This window comes from Podarcis liolepis, assembly GCF_965112155.1.
Source record: "Podarcis liolepis genome assembly, chromosome: 2".
Lineage (NCBI taxonomy): Eukaryota > Metazoa > Chordata > Lepidosauria > Squamata > Lacertidae > Podarcis > Podarcis liolepis.
In genome coordinates, this window is record NC_139555.1 from 42,899,842 (window position 1) to 42,922,715 (window position 22,874).

At 44.0% G+C, this 22,874-nt stretch overlaps 1 protein-coding gene across 1 annotated transcript; it reads right to left on the bottom strand.

Annotated features, from left to right (window-relative positions):
- Positions 1-4,550: 4,550 nt before the first annotated feature.
- LOC310700301 (C-type lectin domain family 4 member G-like) lies at positions 4,551-21,999 on the bottom strand. The gene is made up of 9 exons (XM_083489564.1): positions 21,775-21,999; positions 16,725-16,847; positions 15,184-15,246; positions 13,554-13,607; positions 12,467-12,529; positions 11,699-11,788; positions 9,502-9,653; positions 7,160-7,266; positions 4,551-6,601 (listed from the first exon to the last, which is right to left on the bottom strand). Exons 1-9 carry the CDS (start codon positions 21,863-21,865, stop codon positions 6,463-6,465), a joined length of 882 nt encoding a protein of 293 aa, XP_083345690.1. The 5' UTR covers positions 21,866-21,999; the 3' UTR covers positions 4,551-6,462.
- Positions 22,000-22,874: the final 875 nt, after the last annotated feature.

Below are 22,874 nucleotides of genomic sequence, written 5' to 3' on the forward strand. Positions count from 1 at the left end.
CTAATTTCCTCCCAGATCTCCATTTTCTTCTTCTCCTTTATTTTCCTTTGGAATGTGTTTTATTGTATAAAGAAGCCTCTTATGATGGCTTTACCTGCGTCCCAAACCGTCTCTAGATCTACTCCTTGATTTAAATTGAACTTAAAATATTCTTCTAAGATTTGCTTGGCCTTCTGTACAATTTTTTTCATCGTTTAGCATACTCTCATTAAGTCGCCACCTTTTAACCTTTTCTTCTTTTCCTTTAAAGTTAACCCAGACCGCGCTGTGATCTAAAATTGTCCTTGGATGGATTTCTGCTTTTGTAATATTATTTAATAAATCCTTTGTTGTCCAGATCACGACGATTCGTCCCGCCGATTTATGTGGTTCTGAATAATGTGTAAATTCTTTCTCTGTTGGATTCTTAAACCTCCAAGCGTCGAACAAATTCAGGAGTTTTATTAATTGGGAAAATGTAGTTGGGAGTTTTTTCTGCCTCTTTTCTTTCTTCTTTATTGTTCTGTCCATGTTTGGCTTGACTACTCCATTAAAATCTCCTAATAATATAATTTCCCCCCTAAATATTCTATGACTTTTTCTTCCAGGAATTGATAGAATTCGGATTTTCTTTCATTTGGTGCATAAATTCCAATAACTATCACTTTTTCATTATTGATCTTAACCTCTATAATCATTGTTCGGCCTTTTTCATCATTGTAAAGCAGTTTTGGCTCCAGCTGAGGTTTTACATAGATTACCACCCCTCTCTTGCAATAAACTCAAGCCCCAATCTCTTATTTATTAATACTCTTTTATGTTTTTCCACTACATGAGTTTCTTGCAGACAGATTAGATCATATTTTTGCTTAACCAGAATATGTTCCACCTTGTTCCTTTTTGATTTTTCATTTAAACCATTTATGTTCCAAGTAATAAATTTATAATCCATATTTTATTTCTTATGAACAGGTTAAAATAATAATAAAAAATTACACATTCAAGGTCTCAGTATACATTTAATAAATTCCCTTCTTAGATCTGTCTCCTAACTCTCAACTGTTTGTTCAGTTTCCTCTGATTCTCCCAACAATTGCCTTTTTCCTCCAAGGTCTTTCCGGTACTTTCTCCAGAACTTGTCCGCATCTAATGCCAACAAGCACTTTCTACGTTTCCCTTTAAAGAAAAAGGAGATGCCTTCAGGGTACTCCCACCTATAGTCCACTGCCTTTGCCTTTAGTGCCTCGGCCAGAGGTCTATAAGCTTCTCTCTTTTTTATCAACCGATTTGGAATAATCTTGTGGACAATAATATCATTTCCTTCCTTCCTTCCTTCCGATTGGAATTTCTTCTTGTTACTAGCTTGTAAAATTCTATTTCTGAAATCCATAGAGTTAAAAGAGACTAAACAATCAGCCGGCCAGTTGTTTGCTTTTGCTACATTAGATTTGACTCTGAATGCTTTTTCTATTTTTTGTGCTACTTCTGCTTCTTCTAGGTCTAACCAAGCTGCTAGCTCTTTTGAGAATTTTTTCTCAGTTATTTCCTCTGCGTCCTCTGTTAGTCCTCTGAATCTTAGGGTATTCTCCCTTCTCTGCATTTGCAACATCGCAATAGAGTCCAAAGTTGAATCCTGCTGTGCTTTCAGATCTGCTGTTTCTTTCCTTATCTTACCGCATTCCCTTTTCAACTCTCTATTATCATTTTGTAATTTTTTCTGAGCTTCCTCTAGGTTCTGTGTTTTACCTTTAAGGTCTAGCACTATTTTCATCAGATTTGAATTTTTTTGTACTAAATTGTTGACCTGGGTTGATAACTCAGCTGCTATTTTCACATTTTCATCTATTTTAACTCCCATTGAAATAAGTTTTTCTTCTGTTGCTTTTGCCTTTAGAGTTTAAAGTGCTAAACAGCTTAGCCCCCAAATGTCTAAAAGGCCATCTCCTTCTCTACACCCTTTATTGGGTCTTAAGATCAGTAGAAGGGGCCTGGATTGTGATTTGTTTTTAACTGTTTTTAACATTTTGTTTTAAGTGCTGTGACCCACCCTGGGACCTTAGGGTGAGGGAAGATAAGAAATAAATTATTATCAGTACAGTAGTATTATTACTGAAGAAGAAGAAAGAGTTCTGCCAAGCAAGCTGTGCACTGAGTTTAGTGAATGGGGACTAGTTGTGGCGTGTAGGGATTTCTCATTGTTTTGAGGTTTCTCTTAGGCCCTTCTGTGTATACAGCATACTGTCCCACTGCCTTGTCTCTGCTTTACACTTTGCTCACTGTTAAGGGAGCTCATTGTGTCATCAACACAGGGAATTGTGGGATTTTGTCTGCTGGGAATGTTTGTTTGGATCTAGTTTTTTTTAATGACACCCCAGGGATTCACACCCAAGGGGTTCTGTAACAAGCAAATGATGCTCAAAGAGGCAAAATACCCTTGTGGTGGCTTGTTTGCAACTTTCCTAACTGCACATTATTATTTCTGCCCAACTTTTTTGAATAGCTTCCAGTGCAGCTTGTTAAGCCACAAGTCAAGAACCGCCAAACTGCAGCACCTTGTCAATTTTGTTTGCTAGTTTGCTTTAGCAAATGCCAAACCTGATTTCTTCACAATCCGACTCAAGGCTTCCCATTCCCCTTTTGGACAAAGCCACTTCCGACATAAGGAGGAGGTGGGGTTTCGGGCTTCATGCCCCCAATCTTGCGCGCGGAGGCTGTTTCCAGCCGCAGCGCAATCAGGGGAATCCTCGGGCCGCGTCATCCCCCGAGCCAGCCAATCGTCTGGCTCGGGGTGTGTGGTTTGCCTCACTTAAGGCAAGCGCGGCCCCGGGATCTCCCTCTTTTAATGGTTGGTCGCTGTTAAGGGGCCTGGTAGGAATTTTTTCCACTTGGTAAATTGGCACCAGCCATTTGGTTTTTCACCTACCTCGTAGCAAATCGTCACAACTCCTTTGGTTTTGGCGGTTAGGCATTGGTAGTGGTATTGTTATGCAGATGGAGGGAGGGAGTGCCATCACCTCCCTCGTTTACTGAAGGGTAGTCCGGTAAAGGATTCTGCGGGGCATTGCCTCCTCCGAAGGCTATGGAGGTCAGGGCCTAAAGCGTGCCCCCGAGCCGTGACCCCGGGGGAGTACCTAGTTGATGTGCATCAGCAGCGCTCCCCCTGCTGGTGTTAACCCTTCCCGGTCTTCATGCAAACAGGCTGAAGCTGGATAGTCTGATAGGACCAGTGCCTAAGCCAATACTGCTCTTACCTGTAACCAATAAAGTTGTGGCCAATTTTAGCCCATTAACCTAATTCAATGTTGTCACGTGTCTTTATTTCCATTGGGGGGAGGCGGGAACTCACCACGCAAACATCCAGTATATCTGGATGTACATGGTGACCAAACTAGATGAGATGTAGGGAAATATGTGGAGATGGGAGAGGGGTTGTTAACTCTTTGCCCCAGGCCCAGTTAGGGATGTAAGCAGGCACTGTTTTCCATCCTGCCCTGAATTCATCACATGCATCACTGGTTCCGTTTCACTGCAGTTCACCTTCCACCCAAAACTATGTTATTCATTTCACCGTCCACTGTGGTGAAATTACATTATTCCACCTCATTCATTTCAATGCAGAGGAAACACAATGGAAACGGAGGAAAAAGCATACTCCATATCATTTGTAGACTGAAAACAACAACAGCAAATACCAATTGTATTCCCTGGATTGACTTCCATTCCAGAATGGGATCCATAAGTGAACATCAGCAATTTCTGTTCCTGTTTTCATTTTTGTTAGAATTCTCCAACACTCCTAGTCCCAATTCCACATGATCCCAAATCTATGGTGAGTTACCTACAGTGCACCTACAGTTTTCCAATGAATGGGCAATCAGTAGAGGGCCAGAGAGATAACAAACTTTCTTCACCCTACACACACACACACACACACACACACACACACACACAAAAGGAAAAGTGGTCAGGAGTTCCAGTTTGCCTCTCAGAGGAGAGTAAAGCCAGGTGAAGCAGAAATGAGGCAATCATAAGATGTGGGCATATTGTGGAACAGCACAAATGGGGGCTCTTGTAGATTTTAAAAACCACGATTTAGGATAACAGTCATAGCCGATTGCCCAAACTATATCCAAACAGAATTGCCCCTTGCTGAGCATGGCTTTGTCATTTCCTATGTCCATCTGCCAACAGCTGTCACCTTGACCCTCCATGCTGCAGTTTCGGTTCAGCAAAACACTCATTGGACACCCATTGAACATCATTGAAATTAAAGCCCAAGAAGGGCCTCAAATGTGCATTTGAATTGAGGATATACAGGCACACACACCCTCCCGATTTGCATGAGGGTTGTGTCCCTGGGCACCGCACATAGGCCTGCCCTGGTCTACCCCATTCTCCCCCCCCCCCCCCATTTCCCCATTTCCCAGGTCTAAAATGACCTGCCATGCGCCAATCAAATGCATAAAATGGCCGCTGCCTGTCCCACCTGTGCAACATTATCCATGACAGTTCTTTATTTTGATTTTTTATTTGAATTTATAGCAACCTCTGTCTTAGAGATTCAAAGCATGTAAACACATTAGTCACTTTTTATTTTATTTTATACAGGACCATTTGTACAAACCGTTGAGCAACGTTAGACCTCTTTGTGGTCCAACCACAGAAACCAAATGCCAGCTGAAAAAGAAGGAACTTAGTTTCCTCTAAGAAAGCCTCAGATTTGAGTTTGGTGAAGCATCAAAGGAGATTTCATAACTGCCGAAGAACACTTGCGCACTTGAGTGCTCCTGAACCTTGCTTTCCCACAATCCACAGCAAATGAAAGAATAGAGAATTACAAAGATCCTCATCTACTATTATACATAAGTTAAAACCCATTTTGCAAAGGCTAGTGGCAACATCAACTGGAGGATTATTTATTACAAATCCATTGCATTTTATTATTTTCTAGCAATCCTGGTGGGAGAATTACAAATAGCCTTCTATTTGCTCCTATAGGCTCTCCTGTTTACTGTAATGTCAGTTTCTGTTCCCATGGAATGAGGAGCTTTAAATACTAAGTTTTGCACACATAGAGATGAATGGATGGATGGATAGATGGATGGATGAGGAGCTATGGCCCTTCTTCCACTGCTTGTCACCCCCACCAAACTGCAGCTTGTTTTTTGTTTTGTTCTGTTTCATTTTTTGTTTTGTTTTTTGTTTTTAACATGTAGGCTTCCTTCTCTTCATGGCAACAGCAGCCATGGAGGACATTGCCTAGAGAAGGTAGCCTAAATTTTAAAACACTGGCTTTCTTTTCTTGGTGGCAGCCATGGGTTAAAGTCAGAAAAAACATGAAAGTAGTTTATTGTAGTACCATTTCACTATTTTAAAGAGAAAAGCAAACAAACGAAGAACAAAACAAGAGAAAGATCCAATAATTAAAGGGATCTTTCCTCTTGCAGGAACAGAAACTGACATGAAGAGAGAGATTACTCAAGGGGCAGTTAACAAGCTATTCTTCGTTAACCTAGTAGTTGGCATCAACAGAAGGCAATAAAAAGGGACTAGTGTGCAAATTAAAAGTGTTTAAAGACGCAGATGCCTTGTAATACCTTAAATAAATTTTCATGTCCACACCTTGTATTTTATTGTAAAAATTAAAATTAAGGGCTAGTGTGGCAACAACCCAGAAGATAAAGTTTTTTAAAAAAAGCAAAAGGATCTGAAATCTTAGAAGAGCATCATAAGAGCTTCATGAGGGAATTCAGATTTTAAAACCTAGGAAAATAGAGAAAAAGATCTGCTAGCAATGAAATAATAAAAATGTAGGGATCAAATAGACCTCTCTGGAGGCATGGGCGTAGCCAGGATTTTTGTTAGAGGGTCAGGACTTTTGTTAGTGTAGGGAAGAACCAATGTGATTGGTCAGTTAGTTAAGTATTTCTATTGTTTTATTTGATCTAGAGGGGGCAGCTGTCCCCCATCCCCCACCCCCTGGCTCATGCCTGGAAATGCCACTCCCAAGAAGGCCCTGTCTCAGATATCATCCTCTCCTTTTCATATGCTGGGGGGGGGGGAGAACTTGCTAAATTATTGGGCTTTTCAATGAATGTTTCATTAGGTTTTGAATTTGTGAATGTGAGAACTAGGTTAATCTAGCATGTTATTATAGAAGGAAGAGGGGCTAGGATGGAAGACAAGAACTCTGGCTTTTATCCCCAGCTATTTTCCCAGTTTTTATTCCCAGGGAAGACAGTGAGTTCTAGTGGGTTATGGACAAGAGCTAAAAATCGTATGGCGAGTCCTAGCTTTCTGCTGACTCACTGATGTAATACTGGCTGGATTTCATCACCTCAGTTTTAATGAACCGGTACTGGCGATTGCTACGCCCACCCATTAGCCAGAAGTGACTGTTGGAAGGTCTGTGAGAATGAAGAGCAGAGCGAGGGAGTCATGATGATTGGCTCATGTCGAGTTCTCTTCCTGCTGGCCACACAGCTAGCAGCTCCATGGCTTTTCACAGATCCATCCATCTACGTCGTTCCCACATGGAATATCATTCCACCAGCCTCTAGGTGTCATCTCAACACAGTCCTCCCCCTGGCCATAATTGTTCGGCTCCCCTGCACCCCACTTGCTGCATATGGAAATATAACAAATAAACAAATGGCAGAGTTAATCAGTTCTAGTGAGATAGATTCTTAGACCTTAGCGAACCCTCCCTGATGCCCAGCAGTGAATGACCAAGCCCCCTTGGATCAAAGAAGAGAAGAAATGTGTCATCTTGTGTTTGGAGACTTTATGCTAGCCTCTTACTGGTCCCAGTTAGTCTTTGACGAGTTTTTAATGAAAACCAGTGTAGCCTCGCTAGCTGAATTTCTGACCCTGACTCCCAGCAGGGAGACCCACACAGGGAATAGTTCTTTCAATGGGATGTCAATGTGTCCACCTTCCAAAAGCAGCCTGTCAGCAAACTCCTTCACCCATAGGCACAGAAGTAGCTAGAACTCAGCTATACAGCTGCAAATAAAATGTTTTAAGTGTATTTTAAGTGCAATATACAATGTGACACTAAATGGAGATGGTGAGCCTTATGGAAAAAATTTTTTAAAGCATTTTCAGAATGGTTTTTATATGTGTGTAGATTCCACCCAGGTTGGGTTTAAAAATGGAATAAAGTTGATGCTAGACTTACGTATAAGTTACAGTACTTCTATCCACCCAGGTAAATTTGTTTTCTGTTTCAATGTCTTGGAGACCAATCCAGTAGTATTTTTCTTTTAGGTGTAATCTGAGAAAACTCTGAAACACAAACCACATTTAATTCTCGGAGTTGAAATGTACAATATGGAATATACATCCTACCACAACTAGTAACACAGTGTTCTCTCAAAATGTAAGGCTGAGATGCAACATCAAGCTCACACTGCCAGAAACATGACTGACTACACGCCTCTGTATCAAACACAAGCTTTACAGGTACAAAGGCCCATGTTCAATGCCTCATTTAAAAAGCTTAAAGATACTGTGTAACTAACAGTGCTGGGAACTACCTCTCCTTGAAATCTTAATGAATCACTGCAACATAAACGTTTTAAGAAACACCAAAAGAGGGCAAATCCTCCCACAAAACAACAACAACAACAACAAGCCCAGTGACGTTCAAGCACCAAAATCACAGCAAGTTGGGTGCCAGCTGCGAAAGAAAAATTCAAAGTTGGTGAGCGGGATAGTGACTTGGCCTGCCTGAGCCTTTAAAAGCTTACAGTATCCCAGCGGAAGGCACGGCTGGATGGCTGTCTGAAGAGCAGCACCCCTGTGAAGAGGCAAGGATATACCGCAACATTTTGTTGTGAGTCCTACTTGTGTGTATGTAAAAGCCAGTTCTGAGTGTTCCATCCTACTCTTTACTTACATTTATTCAATGACATCTGGGATATAGCTGAGATTGGCAAAATCTATCACTCACCCTAAGCATAGGGCTCACCAGAAGTAGGTGGGTAGGTTTAGCCTCCCTCAGCATCCCCGAGTTGCCATTTTTGTATATGGGGAAAATAAAAGCACAGCATTTGGAGATTGCTATGGTATAAGAAAAACCCACCCTCTTTCCCAAACACTGGCCAGCAGATAGACTTCTTGCACAGGGCGCAGTATGCTTTTGTGTGCAGAGACGCACTGCAGCTCCAGGGGGCCTTAAATATATGGCTCACATCTCTTGACATCCTCCCTAGTTGCCATAATGATGGACCATTTGATCATATGCAATAAGAGGTAACACTCAAGTAAGCCCCTAAGGAAGAATAGCGTTGACATCACAAACAGTATCCAAGAGGTCCCCCGACACTTAATTTATCACATTCTACACAGCAATCACAACACTCTCAGTGGGAAATACCACAACCTCTCAGGAACAAAATGCACTTGGCTCAAGAGCCAAGATGTCCCTTGCCACAAAAGGATGGAAGATGTGTGGATTGTGCTTGATAAATGGGAAACAGTTGTTCATGTACTGATGTGAAGCAGCTGGACTTTACTGTCCTGAAGTGTCTGAATATTGGATGGGAACGCGTATGTTTACTTGTATATAGTGTATGTCTAGCTTGTATGTCTTGTTGCAACTTATTTGGGGAGTCTAAGGTTAACATAAAGTCCTAGCAAATGCCACTGAGGCATCGGCCATGGCATATGCACAGGCAGAAAATTTAAAAGGTCTATATCAGTAAGTTATTTAAATCAAAGTGATCTCAGCATAATAACAGGTGTTTTGAAGCCTGAGGTGGAGGCTTCAGTGAACAAAGAACTATTCATGAGTAGGGATTCTACATTTTATGGTTTGCGGAAACCAGGGAGAGAGGATTAAGTTTACTCAGTTGTGGGTTGTTTTTATCCCAAAGGGAATACTTTGGGTTTCTGTATTATTTTCTTATTATACCTTTTCCTTATAACTCCTTAATTTTCTTTCATTTTAGTCCACATCTGCACCATACATTTAAAGCAGTAACTTGTTAGAAGACCCCTGTTCCGCTCACAGAATTGCAATACCCAGCAATTCCTGGGTAGAAGGATTTATTGTTATACCACTCTGGGAACTGAAGTCCTCCTGAGGCAAATAGGAGGTCTCCTAACTCACAGCACCCTTGGCAAACTATAGCTCCCATGATTCTTTGCAGGAAGCCATGGTTGTTTAAAGTTGTATGCTGCTGCTTTATATGTACAGTATAGTGTGGATGTGGCTGAAGCAAGTGCTTTTTTCCCTTAAACATTGTGGTCTCAACTTAATGTAAACACCCTGACACCTAAATGCCTTAACCTCCCTCTAGATAAAGAGGCTTCAGAGAGACCCCAGGGAACTTTTGGAGGCTATTTGGTAAGGGGCAGCCTTGCAAACAGGTACTCAAGTACCTCAAACATGGAAAGGATGGGTGCAAGCAAAAGAGCAGACACTGTTGTGCCCTGGTCTCCTCCTCCTCAGATGCCAAGGGACCCAGAGAGTGGCTAGGATGGGGCTGTCACAATTCCACAAAAACCTTGAATTACCTGCTCTTCGTCATCATTGATAACAACCAAAAGGGCACGTTCATCCTCACACGCCTTCCTGGCATGAGACCAAGGTCCAGGCTTTACTTGAAAACTGTAGCATGATCCTTTGTTGAACAACCAGCCATTTGGACAAACTTGGCAGGTTGAAACTATAATGTAATAGCAGAGACATTAAAACAACCAGATCACAAACAGAACACCCTTCTACGGATGTTTATGTTCCTTATTAGCAGTGCTGCCAAAAATTGTAATCGCACAGTCCATACTACATCCTTCCTAACTCTGATCCATCAAAATCGTAGAACTGTTTGTATTTGTAATTAAAATTGAGATTTATTATCAGTCCTTTTCTCTTTTCTGCACCTTTGCAGCTTATGTGGTTAAAACATGCTCAGATGATGCTTCCTTTAATTACTCAAAGAAAAGAAAAATTAATTTGTCTGCATATGCTCAGAATACTTTTACTAGAACTCTGTAATGCTTTGCCATAGGAACCTTTCCATTTAAGTTTGGATACAAAACTATGGAACAACAATCACATTGAAAGAATCTGACATGTTAATTTGTATCCACCACATTAATTTGTGTTACGACCAATCAGAGGATGGGTCATGCCCAATTCTGAATCACAACAGGGTCACTTTGTCCCTCACTAATTACTGTACTTTTCGCTCCATAACACACATTTTTTTTCCTCCTAGAAAGAAAGGGGAAATGTCTGTGCGTGTTATGGAGCGAATGCCTACGGGTGGCGGGGGGGATCTGCTGCAGTCGTGAGCAGAGGATCCATGGTTCCCCTTCCTTCCCTCCTCCGTGGCTCGCTTTGAAACAGCAAAGCGGGAGAAGAGCCGCTGAGTGGGGAGAGCCTGCTAAATAGCAGGAAAGATTTTCAGCTCGCTAAGCCGGGGGGGGGGGAGGGAGAGAAGCAGAGCCTGCTTGCTTTAAAGGAGCAAAGCGGGAGAGGAGAGGAGCCTTCTCCCCTTAAACCCCTCTTCTGCATTATTAGCAGCATCCTTCTCCACCCACCCCACACGTGCTCCTTGTCCCTTGAGTGCTTTTCCTTCCTTCCCCACTTAAAACGTGGTTACAAAGCACAGATCCACATGGATCCTCAGGATTTTTGCACTGGGTCACCCCAAATTCACCATCAGATCACATAGCATGTCCATGGCTACAGTTTGCACCAAAAAAATCATGTTGCCTGGGGCCGCAGTGGTGCAAAAACGTGGTTACAAACATGGATCCACATGGATCCTCAGGATTTTTGCATTGGGCTACCCCAAACTCACCGTCAGATCACATGTCTGTGGCCACAGCATGAACCACAAAAATCATACATCCACTGTTTCATTTAGAATTTTTTTTTCTTGTTTTCCTCCTCTAAAAACTACGTGCGTGTTATGGTCGGGAGCGTGTTATAGAGCGAAAAGTACTGTATCATCACATCATATGGGTCCCAAGGCCAATATGATCTTTCTGTCCCTGGTTTTCCACAGCATAGGAGTGAGCACTGTATCTGAAGGAGTAAGACATTGGAAGTCCTTCCACCAGCTCCCAGGGATCTATTATCTCCCTAAGCCACTAGTTTTTCCTTTGTGGCCATCTTGCACATTCCCTTCTGTTGCGCTGCTTTTCTCTGTCTCAGTGCCCTCCTTGCTCTTCTTGCTTTCTTTCTCAGTCTCTATGCCCACTTTCTTACCTCTGGCTGTGTACACATCATACATTCAAAGCACATAATGTCCCTCAAATAATCCTGAGAACTGTAGCTTACACCTCGCAGAGCTACTATTCCCAGCACCCTTATCATATGACAGTTCCCAGAATTCTTTGGGAGATGTCAAGTGGTTTACATGTGTGGTGTGTACACAGCCTCTCCCTCTATCCTCCTGTTGCCTGCAGTCACGTTCACGTCTTTGCCTTGATTCTTCCCCTCTTCCCCTTCTATCAGTGTTTCTTTCTGGCTCCACCCTGCTTTAGACTCCCTTCTGGCTGTGTTTCAGTTTTTCTCACATCTCTCCTCACTTGCCCACCGTGGGACCACCTGTTGCTCCTTCACCTCCACTGCCTTTATTAGGCTGCAGATTGGGCATCTCCGCATCTTCTGAAGTGTTGCTCTGTCCAGCCCACAGCAGTCTGCCCCGCTTGCCTCCCTGACTTACATTAGCTCAGGGGCAGAAGAAGTCTCGTGTCTTACCATTAATCTTCAGTAGTGCATTCTCTATCTTATCAATTTCAGCCAAGGAACGGCTGCTGTCTCTAGATAGTTCACGCAGCTTTTCATTCCCTAGGGGGAAAAGATTAGAAAGGGGAGTTAAATGAGAGGTGAATTTGGTCTGGAAAAGGAAAAGTTGTAGAAACAGTCATTCAGAAAGAATGATCATTGAGAAGTATGGCAAGTAGAGCTCAGGTTACTGACTTGACACAGGGAAAACACCATAAATTTAAGTAGGAGAAATTCAAACTCTGTAAGAACTCCTGCTTTTGAGATTCCCTAAGGGTAGGGATGTCAGAGAATTCTGATGATAAATGAAATAAGAGCAGAAATTGCCAATATTTACTACTTATTCATCCCATGTCCCGAATGGCAACCAATCCAGCAAATACAACTGGCACTCTTGTTGTTTCTTTCAGTCTGCAGACAATATGTAAATGATTACACCCAGCCTCCTGCATTTGGTTTGTGTTTACTTTACACTAAAAATAATAGTGGGGAATAATGCAATGGTAATGTCACTTACATAATTTACATGATTACTTAAATTATGAAAAGTACATAATGTTGCCTAGTGGACATCGGGACAAGTAATATAGCTTTTGGCAGAAAATGAACTGCAGTGGAACAGAAGCAGTGCTGTGTGCAAGGAATACAGCATGGAATCGAAAATGTTGCTTTCTTATATCCCTGCCTGAAGACAGTTCCACCCATTCCCTTCTTTTCCCGGCAGAAACAAAGAATACTTACCATTCTTCTGTGACTCCTCATATTTAGCTTCCAGTGTCTTCAGGGCCTTACTTAGCTCAGATTCTAAAAGAAAGCCACAGATAACAGCTACTTTCCAATCTCTGCATTTGGCAAAAGGGTACTGTTAAGTTCTCTACACTTTCCTGAGAAAGAAGTCCTATAGAATTGAGTTCAATCACATAAGAAAATATTGGGAAATTACTGTATCTTTTTCGGGACGCGGGTTGCACTGTGGGTAAAACCTCAGCGCCTAGGACTTTTGCTGATCGCATGGTCGGTGGTTCGAATCCCCGCGGCGGGGTGCTGCCGTTGCTCGGTCCCAGCGCCTGCCAACCTAGCAGTTCGAAAGCACCCTCGGGTGCAAGTAGATAAATAGGGACCGCTTACCAGCGGGAAGGTAAACGGTGTTTCCGTGTGTGGCTCTGGCTCGCCAGAGCAGCTTCGTCATGCTGGCCACGTGACCTGGAAGTGTCTGCGGACAGCGCTGGCTCTCGGCCTCTTAAGTGAGATGAGCGCACAACTCTAGAGTCTGTCAAGACTGGTCGGTATGGGCAGGGGTACCTTTACCTTACTGTATCTTTGTAAGCAGAACTGATATTACAAATATATGAAAAGAGCCTAGTGGAAGCAAATCAACTGCTGAAGCAAGCAGCACAACCATTGTCCCTTCTTCAGGTCACCCAAAGCAACAGCATCAATGCCTCTGTCTGTCCCAAACTCAGCAAGGTCAGCAACTCTCTCCAACATACATCCCTGCAGAACCCTGATTTCAGATACCACCTTACAAGCGAATTTCCCAGACAGCAAAACTATCAAACTTAAGAAACACATATTAAGGTAGCATTAGCTTCTGCTGAGAAAAATATTTTTATGAGTTATGTTAGGGATTTATACCATGCCCTTCAGGAAATTTCACCAATTATCTCTAACTATCAAGCAATCAGTCTAATGAAGGATGGTCACCTGACATCCGTAACAGTACTTAGTGAGGATTGGAGGAAGGAAAGTCAGTAGCAACTAGAGACTGTTGAGAAGAGAGGGAGAAAATAGGAACACCAGCAGGGGTGACAGCCAAGTCAATGCATACCAGATGAAGAGTGACTAGAATGAATCTCCTCTAGCCGTTTCTCCATCTTGGAGCCTAGAAAAGACAGAATTCAGTTACTCAGGAGGCACTCATTCAGTTTCTATGTGCTGAGCAACATGGCCATGCTTCTGAGTTGAACAGTTCTTCTGGGGTATCAGGAGGTACATAGGAGGAACATGCAGGTTTTTTGAAGAGGTGAGAAGTTTCGATTTGTCAAAAGGATCAGAGAGTAAAAGAGATCTGCTTCTCTAGTAATACATTCTTAGGAGATCCAGACTACCTGAGTTCAAGGTGGGCAGAGTAGCGCAGAAGGCCTAACTAACTTGCCTCCTCTGTGCATTATGAGTTCCTAGTACCTTGCATGACCATGGTACACTGCTCTTATGCCAATGCACTCTTTTGTCAATGAAGTCAACTAGCAAAGACCATAAGGTATGAAGCACTCTGCAGGCTTTAGATGGAGTGCAAGGACTGGAAGTACTAAAACTGCTCCCGTTCCGGCTGATTCACACAGGTGCATGTGCATCGCTCAGTGACTGGTTGCGGATGAACATACTAACTGCCTCCATTGACAGAGGCATTGTGTCTGAAGTGAAGGGCAATTGCATTAAAACTCCACCTCTGATGTTTCCTAGAGTATTTGTTTCACACAAGCAAGTTGCCACTTGACGTTGCAGTTTGGGTGTGATGAGCCTGCATGCATGAATGCGCCCACTGAGATGTCCAGAAGGGCTCAGCTTAGAAAAAGTTTTGTTGCTCCACTTAGAAATTCCTTTTTAAGACAGCGCCCCCCCCCCCAAATGAACATTAATATAGTCCTCCCCTCACAGAAAGGGTCATAACCTTTTATTATGGATAACATTTTTACTGCTATCTCTCCCTACCCCCGCCCAATACAATTTTGTATTGGGAGTTTGTCAAGTTCTACTTCATTATTGATAGACTGAATTACGGTACCGTATTTTTCGCTCTATAAGACGCACCAGACCACAAGACGCACTTAGTTTTTGGAGGAGGAAAACAAGAAAAAAAATATTCTGAATCTCAGAAGCCAGAACAGCAAGAGGGATCGCTGCGCAGGGAAAGCAGCAATCCCTCTTGCTGTTCTGGCTTCTGGGATAGCTGCGCAGCCTGCATTCGCTCCATAAGACGCACACACATTTCCCCTTACTTTTTAGGAGGTAAAAAGTGAGTCTTATAGAGCAAAAAATACAGTAATTAAAGAATGAAGTGGGGTACGGGGGTGTTCTGAAAAACCATAACTGTGGAAAGTAAAACCTTAGGTTTCAAATACAGAGGAACTAAAGTAATAATTGTGGGTTGTATCCAATGTGAATTCTACTCAGAGTAGACCCTATGAAATTAATGGGCATGACTCACTTATAACCTCTGGTCTCCATGGGTCTGAATAGGACTGAATGCTATGCAAGCCTGAATTTTAGAACCCCTTACCTATTTCCTCTCCTTCAGCCATTCCATCCTGAACGTGTTTTATCTGGATGGCTAGAGAGCCAACTGTACGTACAAGTCATTATAGCCGCCGCCCCCTTTAAAAGCTGACTCCTAGATATAGGGGTAGGAATGAGACAGAAGCAATTAACCATTTGAAAAAGCGAAACTGAATGGTTACCGTTTGTTATCACCGTGGACTGATTGGCACGCAGCTGTTCTAGTTGCGTGGACATCTCCAAATCTGAAACAATACGAAGGTCTGGTCACTGTCATTGAACCTAAGGAGTTTATAGAAAGAGCAGTCTTTATCGTCACTTAGGCACAGCCAGCATTACCATTTAGCAACGGTAGGTGGCTATTTCCTGGAGAAGATAGGAAAGACCACACTGCTTGGGGACTTTTCTTTTTCAAAAAGAGATTGCTCCCAACTAGTGCTAGTAAATAGACATTTATTGTAGAGTGGAGTATACTGAGCACATTCCAACTGATTGTCTTCTTCAGGAACAAGCCAGTTTTCTGGCGAGATCTTACCAGAAGCTGCCACCACACTACCCTGGTGGCAGCAGGTGTGGGCAGGGCAGCCTCACAGCGCCACCCTGCAAGTTTCCGCTGCCTGAGGTGGTTGCTTCAGTCTGCCTTATGGCCGGGCCAGCCCTGATGATACAAATATTGGGCGTATTTGATAGCATAATAAACTTCTGGTTTCTAGCACCAGTTTAAAGTCATCTCTGTTTCTGGTGTGTGGTTTTTTCATGGTGCTGGGGAGAGGTCAGAGGGCTTGGTGGGGAGGCTCAGCCAACTGGAAACTCCTCATCCTTGTCATAAACAAAAGAGAGAGTTCATTCACCACACCTCAGTTACATTAGGAGGTTATCAGGTTCATCAATGAAGCAACACTTTGCCTCACAAAAGTCCTGCTTCCTGGACCTCTGAAGAGCAATATCTCCTATGCATGCTTCAGGATGTTTTGGGCATATCAGTGCATAAGCAGCTTTCCCTTACATCAAACTGATCAACAGTTTTCAGTCAAGGATTTAAAAAGTAAGCATTTTTTTAAAATTGCAATGTTTCCACAATGTTCTAACAAACATTAAAGGTAAAGGGACCCCTGACAGTTAAGTCCAGTCGCGAACGACTCTGGGGTTGCGGCGCTCATCTCGCTTTAACAAACATTACTGAAACACTATAATTTAGGGGTTTGGTTTCCATGATTTGGGAATATTTTGAAAGTAAAATTCAAGGGAGAGTGTGGTTCTAAATAGTAACCCAAACATATTTTGACAATCAGGAGATAAATTCAATGATTTTAAAAGTGCTCCAGGGCAAGGGCTTTCTAACTGTGGCCCGCAGGCCAAATGAGGTCCATATGCTTAATTCAGGTGGTCTGTGGCATGTTTGTGAAGAACACTTACAATTTGAATTCTCTGGAATTCAATCTGTAATATAGTAAAATACAATTAAAAATCATACAGCATCTAGTACTGTGTATTACAATGGCCACAAAAGGTGGAACAGTCATCTAGTGGTCCACCAAGAACTCCGACAATCTTCAAGTGGCCTGTGACCAGGGGGAGAGTTTGGGAACCACTGTTGCAAACTCTAGTTTATCCCACTACTGCTCTCTGTGCTCTCCCTGCCTCCTTCCCCCCCCAACCCTCGGCCTGGCCTGTCTTTCAGACTTCACATAAACAAAGCAGTCATTGACTGCAGAATTCATACTTTTTGAAATCAAAACAGCAGAGATTATGGTCCACAGCAGAAATGAGGCAGCAGTCACAATGAAAAGGACGGATATGGATGTTTCGTTTGAACCACACCTGCAATGTTGCAGCAGGAAACCACCTGTGGACAGCAAAAACACATCATGTGAATTATTTGTGGTGGTGGGAAGTGAAAATTCATAAGGGTGGAGCTAGGCAGGGCAGTTTGCTGCCTGAGGCAAGGGACAAAATGGCACCACCACCTGACTGAGAAAGCAGTGATAAAATATGCAGGCAAGGACAAAGGGTATTGGAAACACAATGTGATAGCAAATGCTCCTAAATAGTCACACAGTCACAGGCTGTTTATGTGAATCCAAAGTTTACTGCATTTTGGGTGGCCCAACACGCTGAATGATGAATGAGAGTCCCTTATATTTTTCTGGAAGTCCTGTGAGAAATTCAATGGTGTCCCTGACCATCCCTCACAAGTCCTAATACTTTCCTTGGAGACGCTTTATGCATCTTTTCAAACATCAAATTCTCTCCAGGAGTAACTTCTCTGGTAAAGTACTTCACTTCTGGAAGACGGGCATTCTGACTTTTCTAAAACGGCACTGCTCAGTCCGACAGATTTAGCTATGCTGTGTTCCATTTCACACTGATTATCTCTTTCAAACTTCTGAGGTGGGGAAACATTGGCAATGGCCGCTAATCTTTGAGCAATACATTTACAGCCCACAGTGCTGCTGGTCAAATATTAAACAAGAGCAACAGAAATCTACCATTGTTACATTTCACTGTCAGATTACAGTTCTTTCATTTGTACTTCTGCAGCTCTTCAGCCTAGCTCCTTCTAACTTCCTTGTAAACAGTATTTCTGAGCCGCAGAAGATGCAGGTGCACACAAGGCCTAATTCTACATGCCTAACCAGGGGGAGGGGGGGGAATGAGTTCTTGGTTTTTGAATAGCACGAGTTAGTACTAAACCAGTTATACACATCTGGTTTCACTGAGCCACAAATAGCTATCTTGCTTCAAGCACAAAATGCTGCTGTGAATATAAGGTCAAGGGAAGCTGCCTCACACTGGGGTCAGGCTCTTTGGGATACTGTAGACTACTCAGAGAATCTACAATATTGGGCAGCATATAAATATCTTAAATGAGACTGTCAGGCTGTGTGCACATTATACCTGTAATGAAGCTATACCTTCAAAGCATATCTGTAGCACATTCTTTCCCTCAAAGAATTCTGGGTACTGTAGTTTACCCCCAAACAGAGTTACAAATCCCAGCAACCCTTAAGAAATGGCAGTGCCCAGAATTCTTTGAGAGAAAGAATGTGCTTTAAATATACACTACATACACAGTCAAAGTCCCTCTCCCCAGGAAAAAAAAGTCTGGAGATCTTCAGTTTGAAGGTGAGGTGAGTAGGATGAGGCAAGGATATAGATGTCAAATAGATCATTCTCAGCACCTTCATCAAACTTCAATTCCCAGTGTGCACCACATTCAGCACCCTCCTAAATCTTGTTGATTCCAGTCAAAGAGCTTCCTTCTGCCTGTCCTCTGGCCCTTTCCCCCAAGCTGTTGAAATCAGGAAGCAGCTGTTTCCCCCCACAACATGAAACTCTCTCTCTAGGAGCAAAACTGCAAAAGGAAGGGAAGAGCAGGAAGCCAGCTGTGCACCCAGCGACTGGCTCATGCAATAGCCAGGCCTCTGCCTCTGTGAGCCATTGCGCAAGGAACTGCCATCCGGGTGCAATCACAAGATACTGCTGTGGGCAGAGGAAAACAGGAAGCAGCCTTGAGGTCTAGTCCAGCATCATCTAGCACCCAGGAGCATTCCTGGGTCCTGGCAGAGGTTGTTTTCCCCATCGCCTGCAAACAGATCCTTTAAAAGAAGGATACAGTGGTACCTCGCAAGACGAAAAACACGCAAGACGAAAGAGTTTTCCGTTTTTTGAGTTGTTCCGCAAGACGAATTTCCCTATGGGCTTGCTTCGCAAGACGAAATGTCTTGCGAGTTCTTGCGAGTTTGTTTCCTTTTTCTTAAAGCCGCTAAGCCGTTAATAGCCGCTAAGCCGTTAATAGCCGCTAAGCCGCTAATAGCTGCTAAGCCGCTAATAGCTGTGCTTCGCAAGACGAAAAAACTGCAAGACGAAGAGACTCGCGGAACGGATTAATTTCATCTTGCGAGGCACCACTGTACTAGAAATGGTCCACTGAGCCATGGTGCCTCCCTCATACGACCATCCTCTAGAATTCAGCAGTTCTCAACCTGTGGGTCCCCATATGTTGTTGGACTACAACTCCCATCATCCCTGAGCTCTGGCCTTGCTAGCTAGGGGCGATGGATGTTGTAGTTCAACAATATATAGGGACCCACAGGTTGAGAAAGGCTGCTCTAGATGCTCAGCCAGCCTCTGGTACACCCTTTGCTGGTCATAGATAGCTCAGTTGGTAGAGCATGAGACTCCTAATCTCAGTGTTGTGGGTTAGAGCCCCACGTTGAGCAAAAGATTCCTGCAATGCAAGGGGTTGGACTAGATGAACCTCGTGGTCCCTTCCAACTCTACAATTCTATGCTTTATATGCTTCCAGTGCTTTTTTTCTTTTAAAAAAAACATTTAGGGATACTCTCATTTTGACTCAAGAAAATCACCATTTTATAGTTCATTTTATAGTTCAGGTGCTGTGCCTGAAAAAAAAGCACCTTTGGGGGGGGGAGGAAGAACTGTGGTGTGAAATCACGCAAGATCACAGCAACCAAAATGGCCGCCATGCTCCCGCAATAAAAAACGGGAAGATGGCGGCCTGGATTTTGGCTTCAAAATGTTAGCGGCTATGATATGCCATACATTTAAAGCCCATTTGAAGTCCATGGCTCCTCCCTCAAAGAATCCTAGGAACCATTAGTTTACCCACACAGAGCAACAATTCCCAACACTCTTAACAAACTACAGATACCAGAATTCTTTGGCGAAGGCCCTGTGACTGAAATGTATGCTATGTGTACAGTCCTTCCTTCTAGCAAGGTTAGAGGCTTAATTTAAAAGACAAAGAAAGTTCAGAGTCTTGGCCCGTTGCAGGCACCGTTACGAATCCAGCCATCCCCATGGGCACTAAGCTGGTGTCTGAACTATCCTACAAATGGTGGCTCACATTATTTAATGTTCTTCCATACTAATAAATAAATAACCCCCCCCCCCCCAAGGAGAACTCAGCCACATGAATCCCTTCTGCAGTCTGAAGATGCACAAGTTTACCACCACAAGGAGAACGAGGCCAACATGGAGAAGATAGAATCAAGGTTTGTAAAGCACTTTGAAGAACTGGTTTTTTAGCTGCAGCTACGTAATGCAAGCTCCAGGTGCCCTTGACAGGTGCATGCCCTCCAGAGGGATTTACATGCATGCCAGGGAGTGGGTGCATGCACCAGAGGTGGTTGGGCACGTCGGGGAGCAGAGCGTGGAAGTGGCACCCCAGTGGCACCCCAACCTTCGCTGCCGGCACCACCGGAGTGACCCCGCCCCTCCATGGAGCCAAGCTGGGCCATTCTGCACCACCTGCCTGCCTGCACAGGAGGGAGTCCAACCAGTCGACATGGCACTTTAGGTGCTCCTCTCTATGAGCATTGCTTTCTCCAATGTCAGGAGAGAAGCACCGGGCCAGACTGAGCTGGAGACGCCTGCCGGGGGCATCTGCTTCATGCCCCCTCAAAAATCCATGCCTGGGGCCACAGATTGCTGCCACCCCAAAGAATGCACCCCTGTTTAGCTGAGGATTTCTCAGACCATGAATGCCCACTCTCACAGCATGGGCAGCTTGCAAGTGGCTATTTGGACGCTTATACAGTGGCATCTCGGGTTACATATGCTTCAGGTTACTTACGCTTCAGGTTACAGACTCCGCTAACCCAGAAATATTACCATGTCGGCTACGCCTATATTAAAGGATAATATCAGCTGAAAGAAGGTACACGTCAGACCACATTGGTCACCTAGAGAAGGAAAAGCACAGGTCCAGGAGGTTTTGCCATTGCAACCCATTATTCAGCTCTAAATCAGGATAAACATCATTCCACAGAAAACCCACTTGACTTTGCTCTGATCCAGAGGTAAACAGTGGGTTCCCCCCTGGGGAAAGTGGTGGGTCAAGTGGTTGAGCCCCAAGTCAACCCTAAGTCATGGAGATGCAATCATTGCTCACTCAACCATTTTAGCCAAAACTGTTGGATTTGAAACTGGTCTGTAATTCCCACTGTAATTCCCACTGGAATTACACCACTGTAATTCCCAAAATCACCAAGCTGAGAGGGGGCTTCTTCAGTAAAGGTGTAACTACTGCCCCTCTCAAAACAGATTTCTTGCAATGTCCTTCTTGCAGAGAAGCACTGACCACAACTAAGATAAAATCTGAATAATTTGTCCTGCAAGAGAAAACTATAATTCTAAATTTTTGGAGCTGGTTGGCTAGAGGTACTGATACTGATTTTGGAGGCTGAACTTGCTTGGGAACTAGTAGTACCTGATGGCTTTATTTCGTGTGTGCATCCACCTTCTGCTTATTATCTTCATAAAAGCTAACATCATAAATAACTATCTGCCTCTTACCTGCTTGGCCCATCTGTTTTAAATTGTGGCATGGGGGGGAGCTGGTTGGTGGACATGCAACTCCCCCCAATGCCACTGTGGGTGGCACACACTCTAGGGAGCGTTTCCCGCTCACAGCAGTGTCGGGGTGGGTGTGTGCAACTCTCCCCGACGCCGCTGTGGGCAGCGGACACTCTAGGGAGCATTTCCCACCTGCAGCAACGTGGGGGGGGGAGCAGCTGCCCACTTTGCCAGCCCCCAGCAACAACCCTGCTGGGGCAATGGCACGCGTGCCCACAGAGAGGGCTCTGAGTGCCCACTCTGGCATGTGTGCCATAGGTTCACCACCACTGCTATAGAGGCTGGCAGTCACTTCCTCTCTATCTCCAACAAATCAATCCCTTTCCCCAAAAAGTCAGGTTTTTAATCAGAGTGGTGATGATTCCTGAGCCCATTCTGCAGCTGGTAATCACCTGATTTTCTTGATGAGAAGCTTTCCATTTTCTCGTTGATTTCCAGGTTCTCGGGTTCTTCGCACCTCCTGTAGATTCCACCTTGTGCCATCCCCTGTTGGTCTCTGTCTCAATCTCTGCTGTTGGCTACTTTAATACCATCTAAGATTTTGTTGACTTTTCTCAGGAAAGGAAATGCATGTATGCAACCACCCTTCCTCTTTTTACTTCTCTTGGCTGTCACTTCTGCATTGAAATTCTTGGAAATCTTCATGTAAGGATCTGCACTGTAAGGCACTGATTCACAGGGCATCCTCAGAAATGATGGTTAAGCTCATCCATTGTAAGTGATGCCAACCCAATATTGTCCTGAACAACTCCTGCAGCTAAAGAGGCCTGTCTATAAAGATCCTCCAGCCACTGGTATTCCGTAGGGATGGTGATCCTATAGTTGGGGACTGGCATGCTGATTCAGACACCTACAAACCACAGGCAGATGACGACTGTAGGCGTGTCCATTCTGATTATTGCTAGTCCAAAATGCTCCAGCAGTATCTACAACAAGAGGGGAACCTTTGGCTCCCTGACGTTGCATGACTTTAACTCCCATCATTCCCAGCCAACAAGACCAATGGTCAGGGTTGGTGGGAGTTACAACCTCCATAACCTGAAGGCCATAAGGAAGTCACCTGGTGTCATGGTTTTCTTGCCTTTGGGGATGCGGGTGAGGACTCTGGAGCAGAAAGGGAATGGACCTCAAGGCCAGCCCCAGAAATACATTGTCAGGAGCTGGAGTCACGGGTCCAGCAATAAAACAAAGAAACCAAAATAGCCTAGTGATCACAGCAACTCTTCCCAGTAGGTCTTGTCCCAATGAAGCAGTTGTGAGGACTGAGGGTCCTCCCCTTCCCACCGCTCTCTAAGGCTCCGCTCCCGAGTCCTTCCCCATCAGCCTAAGACTCTGTTGTCTTGTCTCTTGTTGCTCTTCCCTCTTTATTTCTCTGCGTGGTCTGGGAGACCAGGGGGAGGGGAGTTGGTCGCAGCAGGAGAGAGAAACTAGGGAGTTTCTTCAGCAGCCTGCCCCCACTCTGCCTCTTGATCCTGCCCAGCTTCTGCCTCTG